Source organism: Notolepis coatsorum (genome assembly GCF_963971535.1).
Source record: "Notolepis coatsorum genome assembly, chromosome: 2".
Taxonomy (NCBI): Eukaryota; Metazoa; Chordata; class Actinopteri; order Aulopiformes; family Paralepididae; genus Notolepis; species Notolepis coatsorum.
Window position 1 is genome coordinate 143,193,968 of NC_140166.1, and position 25,358 is coordinate 143,219,325.

A 25,358-nucleotide genomic window follows, 5' to 3' on the forward strand; every position below is an offset into this window, starting at 1 on the left:
ATCGCGTTTATTGATCCAATGCTGGGTGGTCGAAACACCGATTCCACGCTGTTCTGATGGTGGGCGATGACTGCAGTAGGCTCGGATTACATGCCTGACAAGTAAAATGTGGAAGCCAGACTTTTTTTTCTCCATGCGTTTCATTGACTCCATTCTAATGGGTGCAATACCATCCGGAGAGACGATAGGGAGCGGTATTTTCCCTGTTCGAGCTCAAAGCCAGTCCCAGTGGTAACGTGAGGCTAGATCAGGGCTGTATGTTAACTTTTTTTGCACATAGCACTGGTGCTACAGAGTAGGGCTGGGCGATATGACGATATTATATAAATATCGGGTACAGTTCATTAACGATACACTTTTTCAACGTATCGTGGATATCGTGATGTTTTGCCCAAGAGGATTGTGTCGCGTCAATCTGTCCACACGTTACTCGTTCATATCTCAGCCTGTGCTGAGATATGCCCATTCCGCGGTCTGTTAATAAAGATTTCAATCAGACAGATGTATGGAAAGGCTTTTATTATAACATTCGTTGTAGTAAAATCATTATGCCTCATTTAGTCATCCTGTGAAGCACTGGTCTCCTACTCGACGGCCGCGGGGAGCTAACGTTAGTAGCTCTGTTGATGTTCAGTGTTCACTTCAGCACACGGGACATTCAGGAAGTCAAAAAATAATAACGCTTGCCGATTGGTGCTAAGAACAGCAGGGCGGGTGCAAGCGGTGTGACGTCATTGGCAGACTCGACTGTCAATCAAAATGATTATGTTTCCGTCAGAATGAATGAATGAAAACTGTATTAAAAGGTTGCAGAATGGGTACAATACAGTACAGGAGGATGAAGACCAGAAAAAGACTTTCGGCTTTTTTACATAAGGGTCCTCCATTTTCAATTCATCAAAACATTTAGAGACATACATATATACAGTAGTTTCATAAAAATGCTAAAATGCTATTTATTGATTGATTGATTTAAAACTTTAACATATTGCAGAATGGGTACAGTACAGCTCAATACATACAATTGTTAAGGGGATGCAGACCAGAGAAAGACTTTAGTCTTGTTTACATCAGGGTCCCCCATTTTCAATTAATCATATTTCATATCTAAATCATATAATATCTCATATGCAATATATAATCTAATAATCTAAATCTAATATAAAAATGCTAAATGCATGGGTATTTTATTTTGTCTTTAATGTTAGCTTGCAAACTCAAATACTGTCTTGGTAAGCCTCATAATGAATTGTTTGGGGTAAAAAAGAAAAACATCGTGATGTGTATCGTGTATCGCCGAAAGGTCAGAAAATATCGTGATATCATATTTAGGCCATATCGCCCAGCCCTACTACAGAGGTTGATCGTTTTGTAGCACTGGCCAAAATCTTGTAGCACAAGTATAAAACGTGTTATATTTGTAACAGTCACAAATGTGCCTATTGTATTTGTGTTATTTAGTTGCAGTCAGGGAACAAACTTAACTTTTTGACTTACCAGCCATTTGGCTGGTAGATTTAAAAAAGGCAGATTTTTTACCAGCCAAAAATTATAAATTGCTTTTTAGTATATCGCCATGTGTTATTATTACTATAATACTCGCATATGCTATTTTCAATTAATATCATAAACAACATAAGGAATATTAGCATAATTTTGAGTGGACTGAAGGAATGAGTCAGCGTTAATAGTTTTAAATGCAAATAATTTATTGAAACATAGAAGTGGGGTCGGTTGGGACACACACACACACACACACACACACACACACAATGGGGGACCCTGATGTAAACAAGACGAAAGTCTTTCTCTGGTCTGCATCCCCTTAACAATTGTGTGTATTGAGCCGTACTGTATTGTACCCATTCTGCAATCTGTTAAATAAAGTTTTCATTCATTCACACTGTTTCAACTCACCACCCCCGCATCATATTGTAGTCTAGTCTGTCTTCAAACTTCCACTCCTCTCGACACACACACACACACCCTTTCCCCAGTCCACACTGTCTCTAATTCTCTATGTCTCTGCCTCTGATCAGGATTAGCTTGTTAGCTTATGCTAATGTAACGTTCATTTCGGGCGATGTGGGCATAAAGGAATGGCGACGATGCAAAGCGTGTTAGATGCATTTGACCCGTTGTGAGAAAAAAAAACACCACAGACTTATTTCGGATCGCAAAATAGCCGCAGTCTGCTGTGCAGCTCCGCTCCGCTCGGCTGAGAGCAGAAGACAGAAGCACGGTCTGGGGCGGATATGACATCACGGAGTTGCTATGGGTTTTTTCAAAATAAGAGTATCATATGAACCTGACTGTTGCTAACTGCCGGAGCCCAGATATATCATGACTGGAACTGCGCTTAGGCGGAAATGAGACCTGTGACAGGATTTTCAAAATAAGAGTATCAATATGAACCGAATGCCTATCGCACCAGTGCTACTGAAGTAAATCCATTCATCGCACAGACCGCTGTTGCTGTAGCACGTGCGATATATATGTCGCACTGTACAGCCCTGGGCTAGATTGATGAAATATGAATGGAAATCGCTAATAAAAAAAATTACGATTAAACGATGAGATCTCTCGTCGTTGGCACTCAACGGTTGGCATGAACTAGCGAGAATTCTCGTTGTTGGCACTCAAAGTGTTAATAATGACATTGTCAGTCTACGAGGTGCTTTGCGGTTACTGTTTTTCACAATTGTTAACACACAGAAAGCGAACAATTCGGCACAATGTGCACAACCTTCACTCCATGTAACGATCGCTCAACCCAATTGGGCACTACTTCACACTCCCTCATCTGCATTAGACTCTGACTTTCCTTCTTTACACTCTGAGGTCAATTACACATCACCTCGTTGTCAAAACACTACACACAGTGTTCAGTCATTGCACACATTTCTCAAGTAAAATCTCAAAGCATCGACCTACAACACACACATATTAAAATCTCTAAACGTGCAGGTCTGGTGAGCTACAAGCAACGGGGACTGCAGCATGAAGGGCCTTGAGTCTCTGAACAATGGAGAACCTTGAAGAGAGAGACAACCAGAGAAGGAGAGGGGTAAGAGTGAGAGGAGGGGGAGGGGGAGGAGAGGAGGAGGAAGAGGGGGAGGAGGGGGAGGAGCAGGAGGGAGAGGAGGAGGAGGGAGAGGAGGAGGAGGAGGGAGAGGATGGGGAAGAGGAGGAGGGGGAGGAGGAGGAGGAGGGGAAGGAGGAGGGAGAGGAGGAGGAGCAGGGAGAGGAGGAGGAGAGGAGGAGGAGGGAGAGGAGGGGGAGGAGGAGGGAGAGGAGGAGGAGGATGAATAGGAGGAGGATGGAGAGGCGGGGGAGGAGGAGGAGGGAGAGGAGGAGCAGGGAGAGGAGAAAGAGGAGGGAGAGGAGGGGGAAGAGGAGGAGGAGGAGGAGCAGGGAGAGGAGGAGGAGGAGGGAGAGGAGGAGGAGGAGGAGGGAGAGGAGGATGAGGAAGAGGAGGGGGAGGAGGAGCAGGGAAAGAAGGAGGAGGGGGAGGAAGAGGAGGAGGAGCAGGGAGAGGAGGAGGAAGAGGAGGAGGAGGACAAGGAGGAGGAGGAAGAGGAGGAGGAGGAGCAGGGAGAGGAGGAGGGGGAGGAGGAGGGGGAGGAGAGGGAGGAAGAGGAGGAGGACAAGGAGGAGGAGGGAGAGGAGGAGGAGGAGCAGGGAGAGGAGGGGGAGGAGGAGGGAGAGGGGGATGAGGAGGGAGAGGAGGAGGGGGAGGAGGAGGGGGAGGAGGAAGAGGAGGAGGACAAGGAGGAGGAGGGAGAGGAGGAGGGGGAGGAAGAGGAGGGAGAGGAAGAGGAGGAGGACAATGAGGAGGGATAGGAAGAGGAGGAGGACAAGAAGGAGGAGGACGAGGAGGAGGAGGAGGGAGAGCAAGAGGACAAGGAAGAAGAGGAGGAGGGGGACAAGAATGAGGAGGAGGAGGGAGAGGAAGAGGAGGAGGGAGAGGAAGAGGAGGAGGACAAGGAGGAGGAGGAGGAGGAGGACAATGAGGATGAGGAAGATGAGGAGGAGAAGGAGTTGAGCAGGCCGGTTTACAGTCCTGTACTGTTCTCTGTGTGTACCGAAATAACTTTGTCTGCTGCATATTTGTGTTCTGTTTTATGTTTTTTTTTTTTCCAAAGGAGAAATTACTCATTCTCCAGAGTCATTGTCATTCATATGGTGTGTTCCATTTCTATGATTGTGTTTTCAATTTTGCACTTCAGTAAATGCTTGGTTGTGTGTGTGTGTGTGTGCGTGTGCGTGTGCATGCGTGCGTGCGTGTGCGTGTGTGTGTGTGCGTGCGTGTGTGTGTGTGTGTGTGTGCGTGTCTGTGTGTGTCCATTTTGTGAAAAGTTAAGAGATTTGATGGCAAAGAGTCAAGATCTTTCAAATTGTGGAAAAACTGTAAAAACACCTGCAGGCAGACGCACGCACATTCATGCACACACACACACACACACGCACGCCCACATGCACACACAAACACACGCACACATGCACATGCACGCACACGCCCATACCACCCCCCCCCCCTCTTCCATGCTCCTATGACACCTTTCCCTAAGGGGCTCAATAAAGGAATTATCTTATCTTATCTTAAAACACTTTGGCTGCCTAAGGTTAAATTCATGATATACCATAGATTGCCAGCGCTATTTGTCTATGGAGAAAGTCCCCTTCTTTGCAGGGCTATAACTTTTTAAATTCTATTGCTACATTTCCATTATTAGGGCCCATTCAAAGTCCTATATGTATTGTTCATTGTGTAGCAACGTTAAACTTTTTCATTCACATATTCATAGTAAAGTATGGTCTAATGTATAAGTATGTTTTCATCTCTTTCTGCAGCTTTCTCCAGAACGTGATATATAGCCCCAAATGCATTATATTGATGATGAAATACAGTTTGATGGCAATCAGCGCGATATAAAAAATTCCAACTAGACGTACTTCTAGAAGTTACTACACGTCATCTGATGTTGACCGGATGGGCGAGGGGGCGTTTATAATTCCGTGGGCAGCGTTATACCAATCATCTAATGTGGGTCAAATGTTGATAATAGCAGTTAGTATCGAAGACGGTAACGTTACACGCTCAAACTCACCCCAGTCTCCGCGCGCCGTTGGGCGATCATCTCCAGCTTGTATAATGGTATATACGTCCAAATCATGTTGTTTATCGAGTTATTGGCAATCGATCGCTATGTAGCGTGACGAGCCAGAGTCCCGGGACATGTACCGAGTGGCCGGAAGCAATACGGACGTCTAGCACAACCTCTATGGCACATCCTGTTTAAGCGATTGCGCCGATCGGCCACCAGATGGCGCTCCTGAACCGCCAGAGAGCTCAGTGGGTCCTGCTGGTGGATCTCAGGCCAACGGAGGGGACATGTGAATCCGATCGCAGATTTTTGAAATATTGATATAAGGACGCTGTACAGCGTCCCCCGGCAACTTGAGCATGGCCAGCAATGACGTCTAAACACGTTTCATGGCAGTCAAAGTGTTAATCTAATACAGCGGTTCCCAAACTTTTTTGGCCGTGCACCCCCTGTCACCTCCCGACCTAGCTGACGCACCCCCCAATGGGTTTCTGTTAGAAAAAATTGTTGCTGGTCTCCGTGCACAGATTTTATTTTTTATTTTTTATTTTTTTCACAGTTTCTTTATTTTCCCTTTTCAACATGAAACAAGACAATACAATACAATAACAATACTAATAAACAAGACATCACAGGACAATAACAGTAATAATAATAATAATAATAATAATAATAATAATAATAATAATAATAATAATAATAATAATAATAATAATAATAATAATAATAATAATAATAATAATAATAATAATAATAACGACAATGACAAAACCATCAGTTAAATCAGAATAATGAAAAATAAAATAGTCATGTATAAATTAAATATATAAATTAATAAGAATATATATATATATATACACATACATACACACATACATATATATACATATATACATGCATATACCCACATGTATGTACCATAAGGCGAGATTATTGAGCACCCGTCATCTCCAGTATCGACAACCAAGGTCCCTACCCCGTGACCCCAAATCCAGCGCCCCAGCGAGCCAGAGCATCATGCCTCTTTAACACTCCGACTCACCAAGACCTCGAATCAGGGGCCCCCACCAGTCCGAGACCGCGTCTTGTTTGCTTTTCTCATATTTTTATATTCAGAGTTAATGATATTGTTTACACTGTTAATTTTTTCTCATACGTATTTTTAAATAAACAATAATAAATAATAACAACAATGACATCAACAACATCATTGTTATACAACAGACAGGCCTACGCGTCTGTTGTACAACTTCTTCCACTAGGGAAACCCACCTCCAAAAAACACACAACCGGGGATAGACATCCCAAGACCCCCGGCCCTCACCCCTCCCCCAACCAAACAGCAAAACCACCAATCGATACGGCCAGCGACAGCATGCGGATATATTCACATACCGCCACTAGCCGTATCAATCAACAGCCCCTCTGGGCCCCGTTCCATGTACCGGGATAACCGAGTTAGCCGGATAACTTTATCAGGCTAACTGTGTTAGCCTGACTTTCCGATTTCATGTACCTGGATTTCCCAAATCACCATGACAACATATCCAAAAGTTTGAGCCTGCTCGAAAGCAGAGTTCAAGTTCAAGTTAGCCTGAACTATCGCCACGCCCCCGCAAAGAAGTGACAGCCCGTTTCCTGAAACTATTCCCACAGTCTACGATCTGCATTATACCATTCTGAATTACGTTTTTGTGCTCCATTCTTCCAGAGGGGGCTTTTGAAATGTAAAATAGACCCAAAATGCTGATATTAAATTCACTTTGTCCTAAATAATGCACGTTATATATACCGTGGCGACGGTGGCGCTCGCTCGTGCGATGTACACATGATGTGGTTATTTTAATTGTAACTGGGATTAAGATGTCTGATGAGATGCGCTGTTTGACGGATTTGAGAAATTGAATGAGCCGTTGACGTCACATTAATGAATGAGGATAAAGAGATTAACTTCATTCAAAACAACGGATATTCTAAACACGGGTCTCTCGTTCATTAATGTATAAACAATGAATTTATCCCATCTGGCCCAGTGGCCCAGCGGTAGTGCTCATCCCTGCCAGTTCAGCGACCGGGGTTCAAATCCCCGTGTTTCCAATATGATTTTTTTGAATATAATATTAATGATTATACGCCAAAGTAGCCTGGTTTTAAGTTAAAATATTATAAATCTACATGCATTGAGGATGTCATTCTTTATATAGCTCTCAACGTGCACCAAATTGAATTATTCCTATATTGCAAAAAGAAGGAAAAGACTAGGGCCTTGAACCCCGGTCGTCCGTGTGAAAGTCAAAAGAAGAACCCGTTACACCACAGAGAAGATAAGTAAAAGATTGACTATACATCAATCAATGGGTAAGAGAGCCGTATCGTAATTCTGTATAACAGTTAACTAATAATTTTCGCTAGCAAGATCTCATTTGATTATTCAATCCAGCAGGCAAGTTTAAAGAAATATAATCTGATTGATTGAGGTAATGAGGGACTTAGAATTAGCCTATAGATAACGCATTTAACTTGTCGGCGAGGCGATTGAGCCTATTGCAATCTGTCAATAAAGTCTTAAATCAATTAATCAATCAATGCCGTTGAGAATCAGGGTCTCTGCCATCGATACGTGCTGGCTTTCCACCTAAAACGGGAGCGCGCATCTAGCCTGACTTGAGCCTGACTCTCAAGTCTGGCTTGAGTTAACGAGACTGAATCCTCCTTTGTGAAACAGGAAAATCCCGGCTTTGAACATCGGGTTAACTGAAGCTGGATAATGGACATGTTGATCGACTTAGTTGAACCACGTACATGGAACGGGGCCCTGCTCAATCGAGAAAACAGCGGAGACCAAAGGTCCCGGAACATCCACCCCCGGCCGCGCTCCTCCAAGGTCAATCTCTCCAGTGGAAGAAGCTGGGATATCTGATCTTGAAACATCTCAAAAGTGGGCGAAGAGTCATTTTTCCAAAACAGGAGAATACATTTCTTGGCAAAGTATGTTATAACAATCAGCAGTCTATATTTTTTTGGATCCATCTGGATCTCTGGTAATTCATTAAGTAAATAGGCACATGGGGACAAGTCAAATTCCGTTTCTAATACAGATTTAGTAAATAAATGAATACAATTCCAGAATCGTTTTAGTTTATCACAGTGCCAAAACATGTGTAGAAATGTTCCTTCGTTAGTTTTACATCTAGGACAGTTTATTGAATTATCTCTAGACATTTTATGCATTTTTATTGGAGTTAAATACAATTTATGGATAAATTTAAAATTTGCTTCTTTGATTTTGTTACTTGTAAATGGAAAGTGTATTCTATCACAAATATTTAGCCATGTATTTTCTGCAAATTTCATGGTTAGGTCTGTCTCCCAGATCCTCAACAAAGGCAAAAAAGATGAGTGACATTCTTTGGAGAAGATGTCATAAAATTCACTAATTTTACCTTTAATTGTGGTCGATGACATTAGTATTTCTTCTATTTCATGTAATTCTAGTCTTAGTTTATTTTCTCTTCTCAGTATGTGTATAATGTTTCTCATTTGTAAATATTTAAAGAAATCAGTATTTGGGATGGCATATTCTGTTCTTAAATCCATAAATGATTTTAACTGCATATTTGTATGAAACAGGTCTTTGAATTGACTTATCCCCAACTGAGCCCATTTGAGTATATTAATTGATCTTAGATGTTTATCTAGATCAGGATTGTGATAGATAGGAGAGTATATGGAGGTACAATTGGTAATACCCAGTTTTTTTGAGCAGTCCTTCCAAGCACATAGTGTGTTAAAAACAGTGAAGCAATTACCTATGTTTCTTATCTTTTTAAATTGTTTTATAAATATGAGAGAGTCCAATGGTAACGGGTCAACAAATTTAGCTTCTAACTGAAACCACTGTGAGTCCCGTCTTCCCAACGACCATGACAGTACATTTCTTAATTGGGCTGACCAAAAATAATGTTGGAGGTTGGGGAGACCGAGACCTCCCATGGATTCTGGTTTCATAAGTGTCAATAACTTTATCCTAGGCATTTTGTTGCACCAAATACATTTTGAGATGGGTCTATTCATAGATTTGAAAAATTCTGTAGATAAGTAACATGGTAACATTTGAAAAAGGAAATTTAGTCTTGGAAGGACGTTCATTCTTATTACATTTATTCTTCCCAGCAAAGATAATGGGAGCGTGGACCATTTACACAAATCAGTTTTTATCTTTTCTATAAGAGGACAATAGTTTTCCCTGTACAAGTTCTCTAGTTGCGGTGTAATGTTTATTCCCAAATATTTAAACCCTTCTGGAGACCAATTAAAATGATATGTTTTATACATCGTTTCGGTTGGGGTCATATGCAGGAGACAAGCATTTGATTTATTAAAGTTTAACTTATATCCAGAGTATTTTCCAAATTGTTCTATTTCGTTATATAAGTGTGATAAGGACTGTTCTGTGTCTTTTATGTATAAAATAATGTCATCTGCGTATAAGGATATTTTATGTTCCTCCTTATTCATTTTCAGTCCTTTAATGTGAATATTGTCTCGTACACATGACGCCAGCAATTCAATCACCATCGCGAAGAGTGAACTCGACAGTGGGCATCCTTGTCTTGTCCCTCTCGTTAGTGTGAAAAAATCAGAGGAAGCTCCATTGGTAATGACAGCTGCTTTAGGATTTTTATAGATTGCTTTAATCCAAGCGATAAAGTTTGGTCCCATATTAAGCTTGTCAAGTATAGAAAAAAGAAAGTTCCATTCAACCCTATCGAAGGCCTTCTCTGCATCCAGTGATAGGAGCAGAGAAGGGCTCCGACTGGTGTCCAAATGGTTTATTACATTTAAAAGTCTCCTTATATTGTCAGCAGAATATCTCCCTTTTATGAAACCCGATTGGTCTGGATTAATCAATTTAGGCAAAATATCTTCTAGTCTTTTTGCTAATAATTTAGTTATAATCTTGTAATCGTGATCTAAAAGACTAATAGGTCTATATGATGAACAATTTAAAGGGTCTTTGCCACTTTTGTGCAATACTGTGATATGTGCTAGGTTCATTGATTGAGGGAGTATTCTATTGTGACAGAAATTATACATCATTGCCATAAAAATGGGATGAAGTTCAGTCCAAAATTCTTTATAAAATTCAGCAGAAAAACCATCTGGTCCTGGGCTTTTATTTATGGGCATTAACTTAATTGTGGCCAGAACCTCTTCTTTTGTAAATGATGAGTTAAGGTATTGCTGGTCTAATTCAGACTTAATTCTAATAAATTTTTTATTTGATCTCTTCCCACGGATATGGATAGGGAATTTCTTTATTTAATTAAAATGTTCACGACAACATGGATGCATGTACTCTGCCAGCATGTTTAATATCCATAATACTAAAGGTTTGACTAAGATTTTTATGAAAATTTATTGTAAAAAAAGAAGAAAAAAAAGTATTTTTTACCACCATTAGCCTTTTCATGTCACGCACCACCTAGAGGGCGCTCGCGCACCACAGTTTGGGAACCACTGATCTAATAGTATAAAACAGAGATGAGATATGTTTGTTATAAGACTTTCTGAACATAGAAAGTATAATCTTATAATCCTTTTCCGTATGAGCACCATAGATTAGACACACACACACACGCATGTACACACACAAACACACACACACACATGTACACCCACACACACACACATGTACATGCATGAATACACACACACATGTACACACACACACACACGCATGTATACACACACACATGTACACACACAAACACACACATGTATACACACACGTATGTACACACACATACACACACACATGTACACACACACATGTACACACACATGTATACACACACACGCATGTACACACACACATACACACACGCATGTACACACACAGACACACGCATGCCCACATGCACACACAAACACACGCACACATGCACATGCACGCACACGCCCATACCACCCCCCCCCCCTCTTCCATGCTCCTATGACACCTTTCCCTAAGGGGCTCAATAAAGGAATTATCTTATCTTATCTTAAAACACTTTGGCTGCCTAAGGTTAAATTCATGATATACCATAGATTGCCAGCGCTATTTGTCTATGGAGAAAGTCCCCTTCTTTGCAGGGCTATAACTTTTTAAATTCTATTGCTACATTTCCATTATTAGGGCCCATTCAAAGTCCTATATGTATTGTTCATTGTGTAGCAACGTTAAACTTTTTCATTCACATATTCATAGTAAAGTATGGTCTAATGTATAAGTATGTTTTCATCTCTTTCTGCAGCTTTCTCCAGAACGTGATATATAGCCCCAAATGCATTATATTGATGATGAAATACAGTTTGATGGCAATCAGCGCGATATAAAAAATTCCAATTAGACGTACTTCTAGAAGTTACTACACGTCATCTGATGTTGACCGGATGGGCGAGGGGGCGTTTATAATTCCGTGGGCAGCGTTATACCAATCATCTAATGTGGGTCAAATGTTGATAATAGCAGTTAGTATCGAAGACGGTAACGTTACACGCTCAAACTCACCCCAGTCTCCGCGCGCCGTTGGGCGATCATCTCCAGCTTGTATAATGGTATATACGTCCAAATCATGTTGTTTATCGAGTTATTGGCAATCGATCGCTATGTAGCGTGACGAGCCAGAGTCCCGGGACATGTACAGAGTGGCCGGAAGCAATACGGACGTCTAGCACAACCTCTATGGCACATCCTGTTTAAGCGATTGCGCCGATCGGCCACCAGATGGCGCTCCTGAACCGCCAGAGAGCTCAGTGGGTCCTGCTGGTGGATCTCAGGCTAGCGGAGGGGACATATGAATCCGATCGCAGATTTTTGAAATATTGATATAAGGACGCTGTACAGCGTCCCCCGGCAACTTGAGCATGGCCAGCAATGACGTCTAAACACGTTTCATGGCAGTCAAAGTGTTAATCTAATACAGCGGTTCCCAAACTTTTTTGGCCGTGCACCCCCTGTCACCTCCCGACCTAGCTGACGCACCCCCCAATGGGTTTCTGTTAGAAAAAATTGTTGCTGGTCTCCGTGCACAGATTTAATTTTTTATTTGATCTCTTCCCACGGATATGGATAGGGAATTTCTTTATTTAATTAAAATGTTCACGACAACATGGATGCATGTACTCTGCCAGCATGTTTAATATCCATAATACTAAAGGTTTGACTAAGATTTTTATGAAAATTGATTGTAAAAAAAGAAGAAAAAAAATTATTTTTTACCACCATTAGCCTTTTCATGTCACGCACCACCTAGAGGGCGCTCGCGCACCACAGTTTGGGAACCACTGATCTAATAGTATAAAACAGAGATGAGATATGTTTGTTATAAGACTTTCTGAACATAGAAAGTATAATCTTATAATCCTTTTCCGTATGAGCACCATAGATTAGACACACACACACACGCATGTACACACACAAACACACACACACACATGTACACCCACACACACACACATGTACATGCATGTATACACACACACATGTACACACACACACACACGCATGTATACACACACACATGTACACACACAAACACACACATGTATACACACACGTATGTACACACACATACACACACACATGTACACACACACATGTACACACACATGTATACACACACACACGCATGTACACACACACATACACACACGCATGTACAGACACACGCATGTACACACACACACATGCATGTATTGTACACACACAGACACACACATGTAAACACACACACACACACACACACATGCATGTACACACACACACACATGCATGTACACACACACACACACACACACATACACACACACACACACACACACACACACACACACACACACACACACACACACACACACACACACACACACACACACACAGCAGTGAGCTGAGGACACGTCTCTCCAGCAGGGGGCATTTGATTCCCACGCTCTCTGTCTGCGTCTCACTCTGACACCAGGCTGGACACCACAGAGAGAGAGAGAGACTCCATATTTAATGAGAGATCTGAGAGAAAAATACCACTTTCCTGCTGACAATCTGATCAGCCCTCGATGGCAGCAGCTTACAATATACCAGAGAGACTTGGCTTTGGATAGAAATCAAATCAAATCAAATGTATTTGTAAAGCCCAACGCACACGGCGGGCGATTTTTGCCAGGCAACCGACTTTTTAATTAAGCGAGGCGACCAACAGAATTGTATGGCCTCCATTGTTACGGCCCCCACCTAATGTGTCTCTGCTCCTCTCAGGTGAATGATCGTCTGGACCGGTACTGCTGTGGTTTTAGACCAGACGCGACGGAGCCCTGCGTGGAGAATCTGCTGCACGCCAAGTGTCGCAACATCAAGGAGCTGGTGCTGGTTCACATCCTGGTACTGTCTGTTTATATGGTGCTGGTTCACATCCTGGCTCTGTCTGTTTATATGGTGCTGGTTCACATCCTGGTTCTGTCTGTTTATATGGTGCTGGTTCACATCCTGGTACTGTCTGTTTATATGCTGCTGGTTCACATTCTGGTACTGTCTGTTTATATGGTGTTGGTTCACATCCTGGTACTGTCTGTTTATATGGTGCTGGTTCACATCCTGGTACTGTCTGTTTATATGGTGCTGGTTCACATCCTGGTACTGTCTGTTTATATGGTGCTGGTTCACATCCTGGTACTGTCTGTTTATATGCTGCTGGTTCACATCCTGGTCCACATTACCAGCTCTACAGGACATAAAGCCTTCATAATCCCTATCAACTCTACAGGACATAAAGCCTTCATAATCCCTATCAACTCTACAGGACATAAAGCCTTCATAATCCCTATCAACTCTACAGGACATAAAGCCTTCATAATCCCTATCAACTCTACAGGACATAAAGCCTTCATAATCCCTATCAACTCTACAGGACATAAAACCTTCATAATCCTTATCAACTCTACAGGACATAAAGCCTTCATAATCCCTATCAACTCTACAGGACATAACGCCTTCATAATCCTTATCAACTCTACAGGACATAAAACCTTCATAATCCTTATCAACTCTACAGGACATAAAGCCTTCATAATCCCTATCAGCTCTACAGGACATAACGCCTTCATAATCCTTATCAACTCTACAGGACATAAAGCCTTCATAATCCCTATCAACTCTACAGGACATAAAGCCTTCATAATCCTTATCAACTCTACAGGACATAAAACCTTCATAATCCTTATCAACTCTACAGGACATAAAGCCTTCATAATCCCTATCAGGTCTACGGGGCAGAAAGTCTATACAGAGTAGGTCTGTCAAAATGAATGCTTTAATTTTGGAGATTCATTTAAATTATTTAAAGCATTAAAATAAATTAATCTAGATTAAGCTATGGAGTGAAAAATCTTCAATTTTAGCACCGCAGATATAAGAAAGAGGTCTAGCTGAGTCAATGTTGATGGTTTTGTTGAACATTTGTATTTCACAGGAGAGAAACTGTATTCAAAGAAAGCTATTAAAATAGTATTTTAATCTAAATATACTTTCTTTGTGTTGATGTTACATTAATTCCATGATTTTACTCAAGTAAATATCTGTTACAAGCTTCGGTCTTAAGTAGAAAAATGCTATTTTTAATCTAGATTAATTAGTTAATTTCTTTTATCTATTGACGGCACTAATATATATATATAGAGAGAGTCTATTCAGAGTTTATTCAGCACTGTTAGCAGCACAGCAGCTCAGGGAAACACTCAGCCAGTATATTGGACCGAGCAGCACAGACATGAATCTATGTGTCTACGACCTGAGCTGTTTTTTTTTTTTTTTTACACAAACACAAAAAAAAATTATGTTTATTAACTCTTTCTGGCACAGGTATTATATTAATATGAATATTAATATCAAAAAGATCCTCTGAAAATGGTTAATCTCACGTGTTATTGTCCCATAGATACATTTTTAATAATAATTCCAGATGAATCCTTCCATCACCCGCGCAGGGGCCGCTGTTAAAACCAGGTTCTGTCGAGCGGGAGGAGGGTCAGAACCCAGTGGTCTGTTTTAATTGGCAGGAATCTGCTGTTGTTTGTTTGCTCTTTTTGTTGTTGTTGTTGTTGTTGTTGTTGTTGTTGTTGTTGTCCTGTACACCGCTTACCTGATGTATATCACATAGACCTTCCAAGAAACCATTATTCTGTTCCGGTGGTTCGAGGGTCATCACATTTGATTTGATTTGATTTTATTAGGGATCCCCATTAGCTGGTGTGATAGCACCCAGCTAGTCTTGCTGGGGTCCACACACAAAAAAAACATACAAAAACAATCACTATTGCAAAAAACTAAATTATTAAAAGTCAGTACACACAATGCATAATGAACCTACTGTAACAATTAATATAGCTAAAATTACATTAGTGTAAAACAAAAACAAAAAATTACTTTACAGTGTTAAAAACAATTTAAAGACAATTTAAGATTCTTTTTAAAAGTGAGTCTACTGTAAATGCAGCAGAGGTTCCGAGGCAGGCCATTCCAAAGAGTTAATGCTCAAAAAATAAAAGATCTCCCCAAAGCGCTGGTTCTAGGACCTGGCAATTCAAAACATGAAGTGATCACCAGAAACGTGACCTCCAGACGACCTCTACTGACCCCGTCTGTCCCTTCTAACCCCTTGACCCCCAGCGTCTGTGTGTCTCCCGTCTAACCCTTTGACCCCCAGCGTCTGTGTGTCTCCTCTCTGACCCTTTGACCCCCAGCGTCTGTGTGTCTCCTCTCTGACCCTTTGACCCCCAGCGTCTGTGTGTCTCCCTTCTAACCCTTTGACCCCCAGCGTCTGTGTCTCCCCCGTCTAACCCTTTGACCCCCAGCGTCTGTGTGTCTCCCTTCTAACCCTTTGACCCCCAGCGTCTGTGTGTCTCCTCTCTAACCCTTTGACCCCCAGCGTCTGTGTGTCTCCCGTCTAACCCTTTGACCCCCAGCGTCTGTGTGTCTCCTCTCTAACCCTTTGACCCCCAGCATCTGTGTGTCTCCCGTCTAACCCTTTGACCCCCAGCGTCTGTCTGTGTGTCTCCCCCCGTCGCTCCAGGTGAGGAAGGCCGACCCCTCCAGGCTGGTGTTCATAGACAACGCAGGGAGGCCTCGGCAGCCCGCAGACAACCTCAACTTCCGCCTGGTGGAGGGCGTCCACGAGTGAGTACCACTGACCTGGGATCTGCAGGAACACACCTTTTAAACATACAGACCACCACGAGTGAGTACCACTGACCTGGGATCTGAAGAAACACACCTTTTAAACATACAGACCACCACGAGTGAGTACCACTGACCTGGGATCTGCAGGAACACACCTTTTAAACATACAGACCACAACGAGTGAGTAACACTGACCTGGGATCTGCAGGAACACACCTTTTAAACATACAGACCACAACGAGTGAGTAACACTGACTGACCTGGGATCTGCAGGAACACACCTTTTAAACATACAGACCACCACGAGTGAGTAACACTGACCTGGGATCTGCAGGAACACACCTTTTAAACATACAGACCACAACGAGTGAGTAACACTGACCTGGGATCTGCAGGAACACACCTTTTAAACATACAGACCACAACGAGTGAGTAACACTGACCTGGGATCTGCAGGAACACACCTTTTAAACATACAGACCATGACAAGTGAGTAACACTGACTGACCTGGGATCTGCAGGAACACACCTTTTAAACATACAGACCACCACGAGTGAGTAACACTGACTGACCTGGGATCTGCAGGAACACACCTTTTAAACATACAGACCACCACGAGTGAGTAACACTGACTGACCTGGGATCTGCAGGAACACACCTTTTAAACATACAGACTACCACGAGTGAGTAACACTGACCTGGGATCTGCAGGAACACACCTTTTAAACATGCAGACCACGACGAGTGAGTAACACTGACTGACCTGGGATCTGCAGGAACACACGTTTTAAACATACAGACCACCACGAGTGAGTAACACTGACTGACCTGGGATCTGCAGGAACACACCTTTTAAACATACAGACCACCACGAGTGAGTAACACCGACTGACCTGGGATCTGCAGGAACACACCTTTTAAACATACAGACCACGACGAGTGAGTAACACTGACCTGGGATCTGCAGGAACACACGTTTTAAACATACAGACCACGACGAGTGAGTTCCCAAACTGACCTGAGATCTGAAGAAACACACGTTTTAAACATACAGTCCGGAATTAATTTGATTGTCAGAAGGTTGGGTATATTTGTGTGACCTTGAAGAGCTTGGCTTGCGCCAATATTTAACCTTTTAACTCATTCAGCGCCGGGGATTATCCATCGCCCTGTGGTCGCATTGCCACAGGTTAAAATATAGGACTGAGTCACCTTGTTTGTAGAGCTATAACTATATTCTATATTATAGCTATGGATACAATACTATGGCCCATTTGACATCACCTATCTATCGTTCAATATGTGAGAAAGAATACATTTTTCCATCCATACGTTCCCATGTTATACCGTGGTGAATATAAGTATGGTTTTAGAGCGGTCTAGGGTAATTCATGAAATCCTGAGTTAAAGCCCTATACGTCGATTCCACTATAGACGTTGCCATGTCTTGCCTGTATACGCTATTATCCCAAAATCAAATCTAGATCATAGCTATTATTTCCCATCATGAATGCATGAAAGGGGGGGGGGGGGTCATTTCTGATTATTTGATTGTCAGTAACGGCATTCGTATTGAACACTAAAAACGGTTATCAGCCCAATCGGTATGAAAGCATTGCAGGATCAACCTAAAATGTACGCCAAATCACCCTTACCTGTGGCTGGGAGTATTCCAAAAATAATATTCCAATTGTTTCATCGCCATCTGGTATATCCAATGTCCATTTAGTCAACAGCATAATTCACCACAACATATGGATCGGAGATATTTAACACGCTTCGATGGAACCGGCAGAACCGCTCCCCTCGCCTGACAAGGAAACATGAAACCGGAGACCTGGGGCCGTCCCACAGAGAAAGATACAAGGGTAGAAAGTGTGCTCAATACCACCGTCTAGCGTGATGCGGCCGGTATTGCACTTTTACATTTTCATGAGGATTCCCCATGTTAACCCAGAGTCTGTGCGCCTGTCATGAATAGAAATATCGAATAAAAGAAATCATGATCAAATAACGAGTATACTCATTGTTGGCGTTCAACGATTGGCGCCCAATAACGAGTATACTCGTCGTTGGCGGGGAATGAGTTAAGCCCTAGCCATATTTTCTGAAATTTTGCCCAAAAGTACATACCCAACAAAGTAAAGATTGCTCCACTTCTACATGTTCTTGGTATCTAGGGACATCTATGGACCCCAGGGAATGTATTCCCAGTGTCAGAAATAGTGTGTGTGTGTGTGTCTGTTACTATGCTTGAGTAAATTGTAATGAACCAAAGAAGAATATAAATTATTATTATAAAAAATATATATTCATCTTTGACGGTGAATAACACCATGCTAACATTGACTCTGCCATCGGCGTGTGAATGTGTGAGTGAACGGGTAAAATGTGAAGAACAAAATTGTAAAGCGCTTTGGATAAAATCGCACCATTTTTGCGCGGCTGGGTGCTACCCAGCGCTTGCCTACCACCACAGAGACTCTGGGATCGAATCCAGCTGTCAGCGGTACCTCCGGCTTGATCAGTCGTCCCTACTAACACAATTGGCAGTGTTAGCAGGTGGGAAGCCGGTGGGGTATGTGTCCTGGTCGTTGTAAAACTGTGACTCCTACTGGTCGGTCAGGGCGCCTGTTCAGCAGGGAGGGGATCGGGGGGAAATAGCGTGAACCTCTGCACGCATTACACTCCCCCGGTGAGAGTCCTCGCTGTCAGGTGAAAAGAAGCGGCTGGCGACTCCACATGTATCGGAGGAGGCATGTGATAGTCTACCACCCTCCCCAGGCCGACAGTGGGGCAATGCGCGCAACGACCAGGAAGGGAATTGGCATAACGACTAAATTGGGGATGTGTGAAAAATGCAGAAAAAGTCCCCAAAATTCAGCCATTTACCATTTCTATTGCAATTCAAGAGGTTTATTTATCACATACATACCAGGGCATACAGTGAAATGCGGGTGGTCATGCCCGCATCAATTGTGCAATAATACTAATAATAAAATAGACATAAAAAAACAGGTAATAAGAAGACATAAGATGTGCATGTGTAACGGTTGTTCTGTCTGTGTGTAGGCCTGGCCAACACACGTGTCTCCCTGCATTGTGTTCTGGGCGTGATGCTTAGTGACGAGTCAGCACACATGGACAACTGTTCATCATTTATTCGTGGTCTGCAATGGAGAGCCACCTGCATGAAACGAGTGGTGGAAATATCACAAAGGAACAGCGTCACAATATACTCGTCAAGTCTTTCACATTGGGTGCTGGTTGCAGACTGAACACAATTACATTACACAATAAATCAACGTCTTAAGGCACATACCTGCATGAAACGAGTGGTGGAAATATCACAAAGAAACAGCGTCACAATATACTCGTCAAGTCTGTTGACAGAGAACAATAGGTTGACTATATTGCCTCGGTGAAATACACCGGCTAAAACCTTCAATTGTGCATATAATATAACCACACCACTCATCACAACACTATCGAGTCATTATTATCTGTTAACAGTCAATTCTCATACAATATATATATACAACAGTGTAAACATAAAAGTGCTGCACGCTACAATAATCACATACCTTTCACATTGGGTGCTGGTTGCAGACTTAACCCAAACCGGAAGGTTGTTTCTAACACGCGTGAATAATTGACCCGGAAGTGCAAAACTCTCGAACATGAACTTTCCCAAGTTACGTTCAGATAAAAGTGTCTTTGGTATAAAGAAATAATAAATAATAAACAATAAACAATTGTAACCACTTGTAAACATTTGTAAACATTTGTAAACAGGATTTGGTGACATTTCAATCCTTAATAAAATAATAAACAATGTTCATTTGACACTTGTTACACATGATAGAAATAGACATGCTAAATTCCTGAGAAGGCACTGGGTCCTATGTTCACTACTATACAATATACAGTTATAACTCTGTCATTATGCTATACTTACTATATCTAAACTATACTATACAAGAATATCGGCTCTTTCCTTAAAGTGACCTTTATATTCCTCATTCCTTTAAAGTGGCCTTTCCATTTTGTTTAAAGTGACATTGTGTAGGGGCGCCCAAGTGGTGCACCGCATTACTGCACTGCAGACCTACGCAGTCAACCTGGGTTCGTCTCCCGCTCCCGGATGGATTTGCCGCATGTCCTCCCCCACATCTTCTCCCGTTCTCCCTCTCCTCTGTCAGTCATGTCTGACCAATAAATCTGGAAAAACGCTAAAAATATAAATCTTTAAAGTGTCATTTTGTTTAAAACGATTGTTTAAAGCAGCGTTTCCCAAACTTAGGGTCGCGACCCAAAATGGGTCGCGGACCCGTTTTTATTGGGTCGCCAAAATAAAATAATTTAAAAATAGAAAATATTAAAAACAAAAGAAAATTATAAAATGTAATATTTTAAATAAAAAAGCTGTAGATGTGTTGATTCAGTTTGGCACCACATACTTATATGAATCTGGGTTTTCTACTCTAGCATACCTGAAAAACAAATACAGAAACAGACTAAATGCTCAGCATGACCTCAGAATAGCACTTTCAAAAACCAAGCCCAGAATAGATCTGCTGGTTGAAAACTTCAACCAGCCACATACCTCTCATTAGATTTCATTGTGCCATACCCCTTCTAGCATGATGTCAGGTCAGTAGCATTTTTAAATAAGTTTCAAGTTTCTTTAATAGTTGTCATACAGAAGTACAGAATACTTTTATACAAAATGCTTCTTACTGTTACGCTCCAGAGACTGTGCTAGACAAGATACGTATGAAATAAAATAGTATAGCATGTAAAATAGAAGTAGAAATAGAGGTCACAGTGTTCAGTATAGACATATGTACAATGTTCGATGCAGAATAGAAGTAACTGAGTTACCATACAATATACAATATACTATGCAATGTACTAATATACAATACTATATAGTGCAAAGTAGAGATGTTCCGATACCATTTTTTCCTTTCCGATCCGATTCCGATACCTAAGCTTTGGGTATCGGCCGATACCGATACTTATCCGATACCAGTGCATACATAAAAAAAAAAAAAACGATATTATATAATTTTTTTATAAATATATATATATATATTTTTTTTTAACAAATACTGTTTTATATATACTGTTTTTTAGTAATAACTAGAAAGTAATGGTATTTATTCAACAACAGGTGATTGTATAGATTTGTATTAGTATCATTAATCAATGAGTATGGGGCTTCAGCACTGCAGATATACCCTACTCCAATGATCCACACGGACATTATACGTTGCTGCACTCGCTACCCACTGGCTCTGCAGATATACCCTACTCAGTCTGTCTACAAGGCTCCGTTTCAGTAGCAGTCGGATCTGTTGTGATTTTTGCACAATAAATATTCAACATTCTCTTTTGAGACTCCGCCTCAGACTCTTATCATTTGGCACTAAAAGCTAAACATTGTCACCGATATGGCTGTCTGCATTATGTCATTAATTGTGTACGCGAGGTAGTCTCAATGACGACGTCAACGTGAGCTAAGTTAGCATAGCATGAGCTGCCGGTATATGAAAAGACTGTAACGTTACTGGTGACATTGTGATTTAACGAATACTCCTTTGCCAACTTGCTGTACTTTGCTTGCAGGTCTGCAGCCATTATTGCTGGATTATATGAATAGCCCCAACTTTAGCCAAGGTAATGTTAAAGCTAGCTTTCGGTTAGCTGTTCAATGCTAATAACACCAGCCACCAAGCGAACCCATGAGCTCCCCGTCAACACCGCTCTGTCGGGACGATGACATTTAAGAAAGTATCTGCTGTTAAAATGACAAATGGCATTGACACTTTAATCAATTAAGCACCCGTTTGTTTTATAATGCTTACTCAACAGACCACAGTGTTGTTGATAAATTACGTCATATGGTATCGGAGCGCAGCATTAGAGGGTACTCGCCGATACCGATACCAGCATTTTAGCCAGTATCGGCGGCTTTTCCGATACTGGTATCGGTATCGGAACAACTCTAGTGCAAAGCAGAAATGGGATGAGGTACAATTTAGGTACAATTTACAGTAAGGTGTACGAGTTGTAGTGCAAATCCTTTACCAATAAATATAAAGTGTGTTTAGGTGATCTAAAGTGTGGAGAGTGGGTGCTGCAGTGTGTTGTTTGTTTAAAGTGAGTGTGTGCGTGTGGATGTGTGTGCTGTGTGTATTTGATGGTTGTTGCATAGTGTTTATTGTTCGTTGAGCAGCCTGATGGCCTGGGGATAGAAGCTTCTTCTGAGTCTTTCTGTGCTCGCCTTGAGACTCCAGTATCGCTTGCCTGACCGCAGCAGTTCAAAGAGGCAGTTGTTCGGGTGGCTGGAGTCCTTGATGATTCTCTTAGCCTTACCCCTGCACCGCTTGTTGTAAATGTTCTGGAGGGTGGGAAGCCCCCCTCCAATTGTGCGTTCGGCTGAACGTGTCACTCTTTGTAGTCTGCTTCGGTCTTGTGCAATGCTATTCCCAAACCAGGAGGTGATGTTGCCAGTCAGGATGCTCTCTATTGTACATGAGTAGAAGTTCTTAAGGATCTTCTGACTGACTTGGAATTTCCTTAGGCGCCTGAGGAAGTAGAGGCGTTGTCGTGCCTTCTTCACAACACTGTCAATGTGTGTGGTCCATGTCAAGTCCTCGGATATGTGGGCTCCGAGGTACTTAAAACTGTTCACTCTCTCAACCGGTGCCCCGTCGATGCTGAGGGGGCTGTAGTCCTTGACCCCCGACCTCCTAAAGTCCACAAGCATCTCCTTTGTTTTGCTGACGTTCAGGGAGAGGCTGTTCTCCTGGCACCATCCCGCCAGGACCTTGACCTCTTCCAGGTAGGCCCTCTCGTCGTTTGCGGAGATCAGGCCCACCACTACTGTGTCGTCAGCAAATGTGATGATTGTGATTGTGTTGTGAAGTCAGTACAAATTAATCAGAATGTTGCTCAATGTTGGGGTTTAAGGTTGAGGGACGGAGGGAGGGGGTAAGAAATGGAGAGTTGAAAAAGGGGTGAGAAATAGAAAGGAGAGTAGAAAAGTTAATTTAAAAGTGTTACAAAATTGTATGTACATGTTATGAGGTGGTGAGCAACTTAACATTACACTCCGATTATTGCTGTGATGTACTTTTATAATTAAATAAATACATTTCATATACATTTGAAATTCATGGTTTGTTGTGTTCTTTATCAGTAGTTTATAAATGTATGTTATGGCAATTCATGATGTATTTTTGTAAGTTTGGGTACCGGGGAAACACCAAATTTCTCTTTTGGGTCTCGAGCTGAAAAAGTTTGGGAACCCCTGGTTTAAAGCAATTGCAGCATGTGTGTTGTGTGTGTGTATGTGAGTGCTCAGTTGTGTGTGTGGAGAGTTCAGTGTTCTGATGGCCAATGTGTGTGTGCTCAGTTGTGTGTGTGGAGAGTTCAGTGTTCTGATGGCCGATGTGTGTGTGCTTATGTGTAGTTGTGTGTGTGGAGAGTTCAGTGTTCTGATGGCCGATGTGTGTGTGCTCATGTGTAGTTGTGTGTGTGGAGAGTTCAGTGTTCTGATGGCCGATGTGTGTGTGCTCATGTGTAGTTGTGTGTGTGGAGAGTTCAGTGTTCTGATGGCCGATGTGTGTGTGCTCATGTGTAGTTGTGTGTGTGGAGAGTTCAGTGTTCTGATGGCCGATGTGTGTGTGCTCGTGTGTAGTTGTGTGTGTGGAGAGTTCTTTTTTTTTTATACTTACATTTTTATTTTCAGTTTTTTGCTTTACAAACAAAACATCCACATACAATAATACAATTGGCGGTCAAAATTATAAACGACAGTACAATAGAATTTGATAGATAAGAACTAAAAGATATAGCTGATATTAGAAAAATGTATATCAAAATCGAATGACGAGTTGACCTAAAATAAATTCACTAAAGGGGAAAAGGAAAAAACACAGCAAAACAAAAACAAAGAAAAGAGATAAATACAAAAAAAAAATACAAAAAAATACAAAAAAAGTGACATGGGTTCTTTGGTACCTTCATAGTTTATTTTCGTTTCGTTTTTTCTTATCGTCTCCTTTTCACTCTCCTGTGATGTTGTTTCTTTTTTTCCTATACTCTTCCCACTTCTCCCATTTTGACTCAAACTTCTCGTCTTGTAGCCTCAGCCTATATGTGATTCTCTCCATTTCCTGTGTGTGGAGAGTTCAGTGTTCTGATGGCCGATGTGTGTGTGCTCATGTGTAGTTGTGTGTGTGGAGAGTTCAGTGTTCTGATGGCCGATGTGTGTGTGCTCATGTGTAGTTGTGTGTGTGGAGAGTTTAGTGTTCTGATGGCCGATGTGTGTGTGCTCATGTGTAGTTGTGTGTGTGTTCTGATGGCCGATGTGTGTGTGCTCCTACAGGTTCCCAGAGAGCGCCGTGTCCGTGCTGGAGTCCGGGTGCCTGGAGCCCCTCCTGCTGCGCTCCTTGTACACAGACAGGGAGCTGTGGAGCAGCCGGGGCGGGGCCCGGGGCCTCCTGCCGCTCGTACGCACCGTGGAGCAGAGAGCCGGCATCCTCCTGAGGCACCTCCGGGACCAGAAGCTCCGGCTCCACAGGGACCTGTGACGTGTGAAAAATCAAACGCACCCTTCCTTCACGTCGATAAGCTCCGTGCTGCGGCAGCCGTGGCAGGGGTAATCGAACACACCCTCCTTCCTTTGCGTCGATAAGCTCCGTACTGCGGCAGCCGAGGCCGGGGTGTGAAATCAAACGCACCCTTCCTTCACGTTGATAAACTCCGTGCTGGCGGAGGGGGGGGGGGGGGGGGGGGGGTTAGGGTTAGGGTTAGGGTTAAAGCTTAAAGGGACACAAACGCCAGTGCTACAAACTGTCAAAGTCAATAGATCTGGAACGTGTTGTGTCATTATGATGTCACTCCAGGAAGTGTTTTAAATACTGCTCAAGGCAAACGCATCTCTTTCCGAGGAGGGTGAAAAATCGAGGAGATGTCGCCAAAAGAACTGCGTCAAACGTTGGAGTAGCACCAGCGGCACAATCTG

The 25,358-nt window shown here is 42.3% G+C and overlaps 1 protein-coding gene across 1 annotated transcript in view; it reads left to right on the forward strand.

Moving 5' to 3' along the window:
* gask1a (golgi associated kinase 1A) overlaps positions 1-25,093 on the forward strand; it is a 138,282-nt gene extending 113,189 nt beyond the window's left edge. Inside the window, exons 4-6 of the mRNA XM_084338071.1 lie at positions 13,405-13,527; positions 16,214-16,317; positions 24,720-25,093. Coding sequence (XP_084194197.1) covers positions 13,405-13,527; positions 16,214-16,317; positions 24,720-24,924 — 432 coding nt within the window. The 3' untranslated portion in view covers positions 24,925-25,093. The remainder of the gene's footprint in view (positions 1-13,404; positions 13,528-16,213; positions 16,318-24,719) is intronic.
* Positions 25,094-25,358: the final 265 nt, after the last annotated feature.